This window comes from Gopherus flavomarginatus, chromosome 1 (assembly GCF_025201925.1).
Source record: "Gopherus flavomarginatus isolate rGopFla2 chromosome 1, rGopFla2.mat.asm, whole genome shotgun sequence".
Taxonomy (NCBI): Eukaryota; Metazoa; Chordata; order Testudines; family Testudinidae; genus Gopherus; species Gopherus flavomarginatus.
The window spans coordinates 372,649,757-372,663,569 of record NC_066617.1 but is presented as its reverse complement, the minus strand read 5'-3'; the positions used below and the strand labels follow the sequence as shown (position 1 = coordinate 372,663,569).

The following is a 13,813-nucleotide window of genomic DNA, read 5'->3' as shown; positions in this document are numbered from 1 at the left end:
CTTTTCTGGTGTCCTCGGAAAGCAAATCCTCAAACTTGGCCAGGGCTTGCCGTATATTGAAGTCATAGCGGCCAAGGAGGGCTTGGTGGTTGGCCACCCTCAACTGGAGGATGAATAAACTTTGTATCTGAACAAATCCAGCCTCTTTGAGTCTTTATTCTTAGGAGTGGCTCACGGTTGGCTTTGTCTCTTCCACTCATTAATGGCTGCTACTACCAGGGAGTTTGGGTCTGTGTGGATAAATAGGTACTCAAGGCCCTTAGCCTGTACAAAGTACTTTCTGCCCTCTTGGAGATGGGGGGCAGGGATGAAGGCATCTGCCATAAGGTGTTTGTGATCTTAGACACCCCTTCATGGAGGGGCAGAGCCACCCTGGCCGGTGCCGTTGTGCAGAGGACATTGAACAGGGAGTCCAATGGTTCCTCTAGTTCCTCCGCCTGGAACCCCAAGTTAGAGGCAACTCATCAGGCAAAGATGAGCAGGAAGCCAGTGCCACGGGGTTTGACACGTCCAGCTGGCTGATCCCCAGGGTCTGCATGAGCCCGAGGGGTTCCCTCCTCAGGAATAGCGGGCTCTGGGGGAGGGCAGAATATTGAGGCCGATGGCTTGTCCGAGGCCCCCGCCACTGACCTGAGCCCCTGTGAAGGCTGGGTAAAGCCCCAGGGGTTCCATGGGTACCAGACAGCTGGCCACTGGCTCTGGGCAGTTGGCAGTACTGCTGACATCGAGGGGACCACCGGTGCCCACGCCGGCAATGACTCCAGTCCTGTGCTGGAGCTCGAGGCTGAGTGGTTGCTCTCGGGTGACCACGATCGAGTAATCGGTGATCCTGGTCACTGCAGTGCAGATTCCTGTGCCTGGATGGGGAGCTCTTTGCTCAGGACGAATCTCTTCTGCGAGTCCATGGAGACTGGTGGCATTCAGCGGATCTGCGACGGCACTCCGGTGATCTACACCTCACACTGCTTGACCAGTACCAGGATCTAGCGGTTCAGTTGCCAGGGAGACCTTCCCAGCGATCTAGGGTATCTGTGTGGTGGCGATGCGTACTAGTGACTCTGCTCCTGAGGCTGACTGTCCCGGGCCTATGACTGGTGCCGCACCATGGGTGAAGCAGTGAGCCGGTCCCTGCGCTGTCGATGCCGGAAAGGGCGGACCTCTACAGGCCTGTGCCAGGTCACCGGTGAGGTGTGCCTTGAGCCTTTTGGACGGTGCCCTGAGTTCAGAGACCAACGAGGGTTTCGCTGAGCCTGCCTCTCTGCTTTCGAGGCCGGGTGGCTCCATGCAGGCGAGCGCTGGTGGGCCATCCCCTGCGATGGGGAGCAGCACCGCTGAACCGGAGACCTACAGAAAGGACCCAAGGCGTGTTTACCCCTAGACCGAGGTGACGCCGTAGCTTGTGTGGGTGGTATTGGTAGTGTCAGGATATCCTATGCTGCCTGCAGGGCCTCAGGTGTCAACTGGATCTCTGACGAAGGTCCTCATCACTGTCTGGCTTGTCAGACATGGGTTGGGGTAGGCTGGACCACTCGACCTGAGCTAGGCCCCAACTCCCAGTAGGAGGTATCAAGCCGCCCTTCTCTGGCCTTGGCTCCCCTCCTGCCCTCTTTTTTCCCTTGTGGGATATAGGAGTTCTTCCCTCCCGCTTGGCAGATGCCGGGGAGAGGGATTGGCGCCGGTGGGGCGCTCCACTCTGATGCTGTGGTGCTCAGGGCACAGCCAGACCTCGATTGCTCTGGTGCCAGAGTTAGAGCTGACTCCATTAGAAGTGCTTTGAGATGGAAGTCTCTCTCCTTCTTAGTCTGAAGGACTTGCAGATATGGCACTTGTTGCTTATATGCAACTTGCCCAGACACCTTAAGCAACTATTATGCAGATTGCTGATGTGCATCAGTTTCTTGCAACGATCACAGGGTTTAAAGCCTAGGGACTGGGGCATGCCCCATCCCTAGGCTAGGTCCTGTTCGGGACCAATCAAGCAAAACCACTAACACACTAAGGGAAACTGTTAACTATAAAAGTTCGAAACAATGAAGCAAGCAAAAAAAGGCTAGCGGAAGCAGCAGACATTCCAGCGCCTTCACTGGCAGATAGAAGGAAATGAGGGTGGGGCGAACTGGTGGTGCCCCTTATACCGCAGCATGTGTGTGTCACTCCAGAAGGTGCCAGAGCCAGGCCCCTATGGATACCACTAAGGGAAAAACTTCCAGCACCGATGCTTGTGGCGAGCACACACACCTAATACAGAATGGACATGAGCAAACACTGGAAGAAGTCTACAAATACTGATGGGAGAAGAAATAGGAAATTGGGGTTTTCTGTTCTCTCTGGATCATATTACAGGAACAAGGGGACTGTCCATTATAAGGGAAGGTGGGAAAGAAACTCTTTCACACAAGGTATATTTAGCCTGTGGAACTCACTGCCACATGAAGTCATTGATGTTAAGGATGTAGACAAGATAATGGTTTCACCCAGTCTGGCAGTTCTTATAGTCTCCCTTCACAACCCAGAGCAGGCCATTGCTGGGAGCTCACCAGGTTCTCCAGGTTCTCCTCATCCAGGCTGAGTGGGCGTAAGTGCTGACGGATCACCTCGTTCAGAGCTCGCACATACTCCACGCGCTCCTGCAGCTCTGTCATCTGGCCCTGGTATTGCTCCAGCTGCAGGAAGAGTGAGTGCCATTCTCTGTTAGACTGGGGCTGGACCCATCTGCTGCCTTCCCAGCAGATCACCCAGCCCCTCATGCTGAGTGCCCCAGATCTCCACTCACTGAGCTCTGAGAGGCAGGGCTGCGCTGGGTGCGTCTGGCACAGACACCTGCCGTGAGTCTCCAGAGAGACTGATGCACTGTGGGTGCAATGCTGAATGAAAACCCAGGAAAAACAAATGTAACAAACAGAATTTTGTCCATTTCTCTGGATAAAATGAAAAACCAAAACTCCTTTGTTTGGGCTGAACAAAATGCAATGGTGGAACGGATTGCTTCCACATTGCTGGCACTTGTATTTTCAGGTTTTTGTATCTGAAACTAGTCACCAAATTCAGCCGGAATGTACATGTTTCAGTGCCATGACAAGGTTTCTTTGGTGAACTGACAATTTGCCCAGCTCTGGTTATTAGCTCTGAAGCCCACTGCTCTGGTAGACTCCTGCTAACAGCAGCCAGTCTCTCTGCGGATACACCAGCATGGGACCCCATACAGAGTGCCTGGCTTGGGTGGTGGGGCTGAATTCTTGCTCCTTGGGGATGGCTGCCAATCCAGCTGAAGGCATGGGGTGGTGCTATGGAGAAGGGAAAGCCTCAGTCTGCTCAAAGAGGAGTGGAGTGGGACAAAATGGTGGGACCGGTGGGAATGCGTGTTGGGCCGCAGCTGGCTAAGCTCAGCAGAGCATGGAGTCCGTGGAGGTCTGTTCCAGCCATACCTTCTGGGAGCACTTGGCGATGGTGAAGATGTCAGTGCTGATGCTCTGGTAGAGCTGCACGACCCCACCAAGCTGGGAAATGAGGATCTCGCTGCGCTGGGATGTCTCCTCTTTGATGATGGAGTACAGCAGGGGCACTGGGGGGCATGGAGCAAGCGGGTATCAGGCCATGAGACAAGGACAGCCAGCGCTGCTGCCATCACCAATTTCCCATCCACAGGTACCCCCCAACTCTTTGTGTGTGACCACAGAGACCCCCCAACTTGGGCCTGTCACCAACCCTCCATGTGTGACCACCGCTCCCCACTTACTAACGGCCCAATACCCGCCCATCACCAGCCGCACACTCCCAGAGTCCACAGCTCTCCCCTACTAATGGCCCATTACCCCCCCATCACCAGTTGCACACTCCCAGAGTCCACAACTCCCCCTTACTAATGGCCCATTACCCCCCCCATCACCAGCCGCACACTCCCAGAGTCCACAGCTCTGCCCTTACTAACGGCCCTTTACCCCCCCATCACCAGCCGCACACTCCCAGAGTCCACAGCTCTCCCCTACTAACGGCCCATTACCGCCCCCATCACCAGTCACACACTCCCAGAGTCCACAGCTCCCCCCTTACTAATGGTCCATTACCCCCACATCACCAGCCGCACACTTCCAGAGTCCACAGCTCTCCCCTACTAACGGCCCATTACCGCCCCCATCACCAGTCACACACTCCCAGAGTCCATAGCTCCCCCGCTTACTAATGGTCCATTACCACCCCTCATATCACAAGCTACCCCCACCCCTGAGCCCATTATCGGGTCCCATTACCCCTCTCCTGTGACCAGCCATTCCCCCTACAGCACTCCATCACCCCGACTAACCCCACCTGACTTTTGCCAGCTCCACGAGGGGCTCACTGCCCCTTGCCCATGTGAACGCCTCTGCCCCTCCTGATGCCCACCTAGCAATCCCCCACAGGGTGCACCATCCTCTGCATGCCCCCTCACGCCCACACACCAATCTCCTGCTGCACACTGCTGCAATCCACCAAGAGGAGCCAGTTGCAGGTGATGACCATGGAGGGCACCTCTCTGACACGTTCTGCCCAGGCACGCAGCTGTACAACTCGCTGCACATATTTGCCCGTGGGCCAGCCCTTCATCAGCTCCAGCTGCTTGGGGCTCCAGCTGTGAGCAAAGCTGTGGATCTCTGCCACCCATGTGTGCTGCTTGCAGATCTCCTGAGTCTCACTCAGTGCCTCCTGCAGGAATAGCACAGGGCTCTCAGCAAACCACAGCACCAGGCCCCAGGAGACACAGAGCAAACCCCACCATTCGCCATGCCTCCCTCAAAGCCAACCCGGCAGCCTGGTCCCAGGGAGCCCAGCCTCCACCCGGGATCCCACTTCCTGTCTGAGCTGGGGCAAGCTATCGCCCAGGTAAGACAATGGCTTTGGAGAAGGCTGAGCTCTGAGAGGAGCCAGGCTGGGCCCTGGTCTGGGAGTTCCAGGAGGAAGTGGCCAGAGGGGAGTGAGTGCTGTGTTGTCAGAGGTGTGTTGTTAGAAGCACTACCGGTGTGGTGCTCTGCTCTCTCCTTGTTGGTATCACTCGGCTGCGTGCGTGTGTTCCCTCTTGTGCTGCCCCAGCTCTGCAGATAGCTGACACAGCAGACCCGAAGAGAACCCCCAAATGACCACAGAGTCTAGTAAGGTACGAAGGCACGTCGGCCAGGTTTATTGTGCTCGGACACAATTGCAGTTCCCTCCAGATTGTTACTCTACAGGGCATACTACGAGAAAGTGTCCCCGGTCAATGGACTCGGCTCAGTTAGTGGCAAACTACAGTTTCCACTGCCCCCTATTCCGGACAAAGACATCGCCCCAGGGATACATTTTTATACACAGGTACAAACAAGTTACACATCACTCCTGACGTATTGAGGTGCAGCCCCTCTACGCAGCAAGGTACAACCCCTCTACGTAGTAAAGTGCCGCCTCTCACCTTGTACATGTTGGTTCGATCAAAACAACTCTATCCATCCTATTACCCTTTTGCCCCTGTCATTGGGATGGGTCAGTCTGTTCCTTGTTCTCTGTGTGGAATGTGCAAGTATGTGAATGTTCTGATCTCTAGTGTTCAGTACCTTTTAGGTACGTATCTTCTTGCAGCATCAGCCCTTTCCTTGCCAGCTTCTGTGAGCAGGGCCTGCCTCTGGCTCACAGCTTCATTTTGCTTTATGTTAGCAAAGTCTTGGCCATTATTTTAGTTCAGGCCTCAAACCTCATACTGGGCCTTTATCAGGACCTTCACTTACTACACGCTGGAGAAGGCCCCAGTGGGCAGGGGATAAATAGGAGGGAGAGGCAGAGGGGAGTTCAGGAGGTGAGATCATTGTACTGGGTACTGCAGCGATGCCCAGAGGCCCTACTCAGGATCAGGCCCCGTTACACTGGGTGCGTCACTGACTCCAAGGGAGAGACGGCCCCCCCAGAGCTCATGTCTGTAGGGCTCAGTGCACACGGCGTGAGCCGGGGTATGCTCAGTCAGCTGCAGCTGGAAACGCCAAAGCTGCAGTGGTCAATCAGCTCTTAGCAGTGGAGAAGCAGGGAGGCGCTGTGGGATGCAGTGAAGAGGGATGTTGGTGACATGATCGGAAATGTCCAAGATGTGGATGGGGCGGCTGCACGCAGGCAGCCCTGGGCCCAGGACCATGAGGCTGGGCCAAGAGCTCTGGCGAAAGGCCAGCTCTTAGAGACATTGCGAAGGGAAAAGAGGCTAGGCAGGCCCCTCACTCACCGCCAGCAAAGCCCGCTGGCTGGCCAGGGCCTCCTGGATACTGCTGTCCCAGCGCAGGTCCTGCTCCAGTTGCTCCCTCGACGGCACTGGGTACTGGCTCCTCAGCCGGTGCCCACTCACCTCTAGGCCCCCGATGACCTTCTGATCCAGATGGTGCACCAGCTGTGGCTCCTGGCCACAGAGCACCTCAGCAGGCAGACTCTGGAGCAGCTCATCGGGGGACTTGGGGGCCAGGGCCTCAGGGCCTCCTTTATCTGCTTCTCGAAGGGCTGCACAGGAGAAATACAGAGACAGTGAGGTCTCAACCAAAAATCTCAGCAGGGACGATGGGGGGTGCACACTCCCCTCCCTGGCACCGGTGTAGTGGGCAGAAGCAGGGCCTCTGCCCCATCTGCTCTGTGCCCCACCCTGGGAGGCCCTGTGGCAGTGTTCCATCTGGCCAGGAAGCAGCAGATGACGATGGGCCCTGCATGAGGAAGTCACCTACCACTTGGCTGGGGATTGCACAGCACCACTGCCAAGTCCTGACTTCTGAGAGTCTCTGTCTCTCCAGGACTCTGCTCAGGTTGGGTCACTGGCTTCTCCTTCCTGGTGCTGGTTACCTGCAGGGACAGGAGAGGAACTGGGAGATCTAAAAGATCTTTAGATACAATAAAGGAAGATGCTACTGAGAAACCTGTTACATGAAATGAAGCTGCAGGCCTGCAACGAAAACTCGATTGACTTGAGCCAGCTTTTATGGCTGTATTTTGGAGCTTACTCTTGGAAAGATTTCATATAACTAGCCAAAAACTGCAAAATGTTTGTATTGATATACAGACAGTTGTAGAACTCTACAACTCACTAATAGGATACATTAACTCCATACGAGATTTGTTTGATATGTACGAAGAGAAAGCCAAAAAAAAAAGACCTGAAATTGAAGACTATGAATTTGACACAAAGTGACAAAGAAAGCGTAAACTGCAAGTTGAGGAGACATGCAAAGTTAAAGTGGAAATGTGTAGTAGAGATAAATTTAAAGTAGATACCTTTTTAACAATACTAGACCTTGTATGTTCTGAACTGAAACACAGAATTAACGTGTATCGAGAAATTTATGGCAGATTTCAGTTTCTCTCTAACGTTACCAATACTTCAACAGCAGATATAACAGTTCTTGCTAAAAACTTACAGCTATGCTACCAAGGCGATTTAGAAGAATCACTCATGAATGAGTGTTTACATTTTCGATCATATTTGGAAGGCGTTGAAATTCCTGAAAATGAAAAGAAGTCAATTCTAAGATATTGCAGCCTTCTTTGAAATTGAAACATTCCTTCAGTATATCCAAATCTTGAGATTGCCTTCCGAATGTTCATTTGCACCCCTGCTAAAAACTGTTCAGCAGAACGATCATTTTTGGCATTCAAAAGGGTGAAAAACTATTTGAGGGCTAATCTCAGTGAAGAAAAATTAAACTCTCCTTCTATCTTGACAATTGAAAATAATTTAACAACTTCTCTGGACTACACAGAAGCCACTCAAAGGTGTAGGCTTAAACAAATGTAATTACATACCACTCAAATACTTCTATTTCTTTCATTGTATCTACATAAAATAAAAAATAAATATTTGATATAAAACCAGACTCCCACATGAATGTGGCGTTTTGGATCCATGCGCAGTCCTGCGCTATAACCAAAATCACGCTATACAGACTAAAACTAAAAAAAACTATAACAAGTTCATATGGGGCCAGCTGTAGGGGGCGGCAATTATTACAGGGCCTAAGGCCGGCAGAATCATTAATCCGCCACTGAAAAGGGTCAATAGTTCTCTTTCATAGAATCATAGAATTGTAAAATATTAGGGTGGGAAGAGACCTCAGGAGGTATCTAGTCCAAATCCCTTCTCAAAGCAGGACCAACACCAACTAAATCATCCCAGTCAGGGCTTTGTCAAGCGGGGCCTTAAAAACCTCTAAGGATGGAGATTCCACCACCTCCCTAGGGAACTCATTCCAGTGCTTTACCATCCCACTAGTGAAATAGTGTTTCCTAATATCCAACCCAGATCTCCTTTTTTGGGACCCCTCTTCAGGTACTTGAAGGCTGCTATCAAATCCCTCCTCTCTCTTCTCTTCTGCAGACTGCACAATCCCAGTTCCCTCAGCCTCTCCTCATAAGTCATGTGTCCCAGCCCCCTGATCATTTTCGTTGCTCTCTGTTGGACTGTCTCCAATTTGTCCACATCCCTTCTGTATTGGGGGGGACCAAAACTGGACGCAATACTCCAGATGTGGCCTTACCAGTGCCGAATAGAGGGGAATAATCACTTCCCTTGATCTGCTGGCAATGCTCGTACTAATACAGCTCAATAGGCTGTTAGCTTTCTTGGCAACAAGGGCACACTGCTGACTCAAACCCCGATTTCTCTGCACTGTAATCCCCAGATCCTTTTCTGCAGAACGGCTGCTTAGCCGGTTGGTCACCAGCCTGTAGTGGTGCATGGGATTCTTCCGTCCTAAGAGAAGGACTCTACACTCTGCTAATAAAGTAGTTTCCCCTCCCTGCCAAGTTTAGTCTGTTGCAGAACTAGCTGAATTCACAAGAACCAGGAACCAATTTTTCATGAGAGCTTCTCAGCCTCACAAGCAAAAGGATCCAGAGGGCCTCTCCCCACTCTGTGTTATCCTGAAAGTCTTTTGTCTCTGTTCATAGGCAGGTCAGTCCTGTCTGCTGTAATGTTCCTCAATTTACTCTCTAAGTGGTGTTGATTATTTGAAGTTGTCTCTTATGGTTTTCTATTGATCATCTTGGGACAGAGCGTGGCTGGAGAACTGAGCCTGGCATTACATCCCCAGCTAAACAGGGTAGGGTGACGATGCCCTCTTGGAATGGTCATCACCTAGATACACTGCCCTGGTGACTAACTTCTCCTCCAGGTCCATAAAGCTCACTGTCAATATAACTACATTTCCTTAACTATTACCTGGACATGCCTTTTGCAATGGTTATGAAGCTTGACAAGTGACAATCTTTCTGCACACACCTTACATGCTACTCCTCAATGGTTAATATTCCATGAGACTTGTATGTGGTGTAGTGAGTCTGTCAGGCCTGAGATATGAGCTGTTTGCGAGGAAGAGGGAACTCTTTGTTGGGGGCCTCAGTGTCACAAGGGCCTTTCTAAATAAGGAACAAAAGGAGAAATGATCAGATCAAACAGGTGAGAGGAGGAAAGGGTTAATTCTCTGCTGATCTTCCCCACCTGAGCCAGTCACAGAGGCAGGTCCCTGGGGCTCCGTGCTGGCTCTGAGCTCCCCCTGGGATTCCCAGTGCAGCAGTATAAATATCCCTGTATCTTAGCCCCGGTCAGTGCAGATTCCCTGCCGCCTGCAGCTCCCCGACCCGGTCACAGGCAGAGATTCCTCCTCCCCAGCTGGGGCCGGAGCCTTGTGAGTCGTTTGCATGGATTGAATCTGTGAAGGGGCGAATGGAAACATGAAACCTAGGAAATGTTGAGCTGGGCTTGGCTAGAATGGGGGTGTGTAACTCTGACTGCAGGGGCAGGACGGGAGCCGGGGCTCTGAGATACGCTCCTGTGACTGCGCTGAGGTTGGGTGTTGGGAAGAGGTCACCGGGTTACCCTGATCCAATCCCCTAGGAGTCACTGGGGATCTTGCTGTTGAACTCAGTGGGCTCTGGACTGGGCCATTCTTGGTTATGTGACTGTTCAGAGTAAACCTCATTGCAAACCTCCTCAGGCCCTGTAATATTCTACATCCCAAATCCCAAGGCCTTCACTCAGGCAACACTTCCATTAAAATCAATAAGGACCCCAGAACTGGGTCCATTCCATTGGGAGAAAATAGCTGGTTTCTAGCAACATATCCGTAAATGTACAAACTGTATAATCCAGGAGTAACTGATTATAAGGGCTGCTTTGATACTGATTGTGACAGGTTCTCCCCAGAGTACCATCCGGAACTGGGGTACCACTGAGCGGGCTGACCCCCCAGCCTGGGCTGCCTCTCGCACTGTACAGCTGTGACAAGCTGCAAAGCCCTCCCACCTGCACTTTCACCAGCATCACACAGGTAGAGACACACCCAGCTGCAACTGGACACAGGCTCTTTAACCACCAGCTATCCAGGCTAGTACCCCAGAGCAGTACGATCCTGCCCTAGTCAAATCTGGGCAGTCTGTGTGTTTAATACCCCTGCACCTATCACTCAGAGTGAAGACAACCATGCAAACTTGGGGTAACCAAACCGAGATTTTCCCCAAGCACTCTAGTCAAAGCTCACGGTTTAGATTATAACAGAACAAGTTTATTAACTACAAAAATAGATTCTAAGATTTTATACGAAGCTTAGGTTGCATTTTTGTTTATTTGCTAGGTAATCTGCTTTGATCTGCTTCGTATCACTAAAAATCTATTTTGGTATTTAATAAACTAGTTTTGGCTTTATCTAAACAAGTGAGTTGGAATGAAGCGCCTGGGAAAATCATAGCTCGACTGGCAGAGGCTGTCGTATATTCCTTTCCACATTCAGGGAGGGGGCGAATTCTATGAGCTTACGCTGTACAGTTCTCAGTGTAGGGTGAGACTGTAACATTTTGGGTTTACACTCCAGTGGGGGTACGAATCTGGGAAGCTGGTGGTTAATTTGGCTGCAGCCTTTCTATTGTTGGTTCATGCAGTGGCTGGTTAGAGCCTGCGTGTAACTGCAGCTGGGTGTGTCCCTACGTGTGTGGATGCTGGTGTAAGTGTAAGATGGGGAGCAGGTCTGCAGCTTGTCACAGCAGCACAGTGTGAGGGGGGCACAGACTGGGGGGTCAGAGGGCTCAATGAAACCCCAGTTCCATGTGGTTCCCCTGGTGGAACCCATCACACTGTAGCAAGTGCAGTCCAGTCCTAGCCGACACTCACCTTCCACTGATTGTCTCTTTTGCTGTTAGTTACAGGAAACTGAACAGAAAATCCAAATGATAGCACATGATGCCAGCTTACAATCACACCTTTTTTGCCCCAGTGACCTATATCCTGACTGGCATCCCGGAAACGGAGGAGTCTCATGTCTGGATCTCCATTCCCTTCTGTCTGATGTACGTTGCAACACTTTTTGGAAACTGTCTCCTACTATTCATCATACTAACAGAACGAAGCCTCCATGAGCCCATGTATCTATTCCTGTCCATGCTGGCTGCTGCTGATCTGCTGTTATCTACCACGGCAGTGCCTAAGATGTTGGCTGTATTCTGGTTTGGAGCGGTGGAAATTTCTTTTGCTGCCTGCCTGACCCAGATGTTCTTCATCCATGTCAGTTTTCTGGCCGAGTCGGCCATCATACTGGCCATGGCATTTGATCGGTACATTGCCATCTGTGACCCCCTGAGATACACCATGATACTAACTAAGTCTGTGATTGGGAAGTTGGGGCTGGCAGTTGTCACAAGAAGTTTCTGTTTCAATTTCCCTGTCATCTTTCTCGTGAAGCAGCTGAAGTTCTGCAGAACCAACCTCGTGCCTCACACCTATTGTGAGTACATGGCCATAGTCCGGCTGGCCTGCGACGACATCACAGTCAGTATCTGGTATGGCGTAGCTACGGCTATTTTAGTAATTGGTTTGGATGCTGTGCTCATTGCTTTGTCTTATGGGCTGATCCTCAGGGCCGTTTTCCAGCTCCCAACGAATGATGCCCGGCTCAAGGCTATTCGCACCTGCAGCTCCCACCTCTGTGTCATATTGGTGTTCTACACACCGGTCTTTTTCCTCATTTTTGCACGCCGATTTGGGCACATCATCCCAGGTTATATTCTCATCCTGCTGGCCAACCTCTATGTGATCATTCCCCCCATGTTAAACCCCATCGTTTATGGGTTGAAAACAAAAGAGATCCTGAAACGGGTGATCAATGTGTTTCATCGGTGGTGCAGGGGAAGCTCCCTGCTGAGCTAAATCAGGACACAGAAAATGCTCTGGGACTTGAAAATTAAGCACAAGTTTTCATTGGAACTATAGGGATATTTTTATTATGTACTTCCACAGAGTAAGTTTGAAAGTCTCTCTCGTCAACAGAATTTGAGTCCAATGAAAGCTTTTTCCACACCCAGTTTCTCTCTCTAATATCCTGGGGCACACATGGCTGTAATAGCACAGCGCCCTCCCTCAGAAAACAGCCAGACGGAGTGAGTCTTGTTCTAAGTTGAAGGGAAACAACAAAACAAGAAAGCATAAAGATAAAATCACTTTGTGAGAGCGAGAGCACGGTGTGTGCTCCTCTGTGACAAGCTGTATCCGAGTTGCACTCTTAATGGCCAAGGAGAGCAGCAGCCAAAGGGGACGTGCAATAAAGCCATGGGAAGTGCACTGTGCTGCACATTGGGAGACGGGAGCTCTAGCGTTCATTCTAGCATTGACCTGCTGTGTCACCTTGGGAAAGTTTCTTTCCTCCTCAATTTCCTAATTGGCAAAGTGAACACATTTTGGGGCCAGCATGGAAGCCAGCTACAAGTCTCCTCAGGGAGACAGCAGAGAGAACATACAAAAAGGCATCTACTGGGACAGACAAATGGTCCATCTAGCCCAGTGTCCTGTCTTCCGACAGTGACAAATGCCAGGTGCTTCAGGGGAGTGAGCAGAACAGGGCAATCACTGTGTGATCCATCCCTGTCTTCCCATCCCTGCTTCTGGTGGGCAGAGGTTTTGGGACACCAGCAGCATGGGCTTGCATCCCTGTCCAGCTTGGCTAATAGCCATTGATGGACCTATCCCCCATCAACTTATCTAAGAATTTTTCAATCCTTTCCCATCACAACATCCCCTGGCAGTGAGTTCCATAGGTTAGCTCTGTGTTCCATTAAAAAAATATACATTCTTTTTTCTGTATTAAACCAGCTGCCCTGGTTTTTGCATTGTGTGAAAAAGAAAATAACATTTCTCTATTCACTTTTTCTGCACCAGTCATGATTTTATAGACCTCTGTCATAACCCCCCTTAGTTGTCTCTTTTCTAAGTTGAACGGTCCAAGTCTTTTTAGTCTCTCCTCATATGAAAGCCATTCTGTACCCTTAATTGTCTTTCTTGCCCTTCTCTGAGCCTTTTCAAGTTACACTATATCTTTACCGAGTTTGGGTACCAGAACTGCACACACTATTGAAGGTGTGGCCGTACTATGGATTTATATAGTGGCAGTATAACATTTTCTATCCATATCCTAATGGTACTTAACGATCTATTGGCCTTTTTGACTACTGCTGTGCATAGAGAAGAAATTTTCAAAGAACTACCCTATGACTGCTCCAAAATCTCTTGGTTGGGTGGTATCAGCTAATTTAGATCCCATCCTTATATATGTGTATTTAGGATGATTTTTTCCAGTGTGCCTCATTTTTCACTTATCAATGCTGAATTTAATTGACCATTTCGTTGCCCAGTGAGATCCCTCTGTAACTTTTCTCATTCAACTTTGGATTAAACTATCTTGAAAAATTGTGTGTATCCTCCAAACTTTGCCACTTCACTGTTACTCTGTTTTCCAGATCATTAAGGAATGTATTGAACAACGCTGGTCCCAGTACAGGATCCTTGGGGGACCCCACTGTTAAC

General features: G+C 50.5%; 1 protein-coding gene across 1 annotated transcript; it reads left to right on the top strand.

The window, feature by feature from the left end:
- Positions 1–11,200: 11,200 nt before the first annotated feature.
- On the top strand, positions 11,201–12,163 carry LOC127044365 (olfactory receptor 52B2-like). The gene has a single exon (XM_050939144.1). It carries the CDS (start codon positions 11,201–11,203, stop codon positions 12,161–12,163), a length of 963 nt encoding a protein of 320 aa, XP_050795101.1.
- The last annotated feature ends 1,650 nt before the right edge of the window (positions 12,164–13,813 follow it).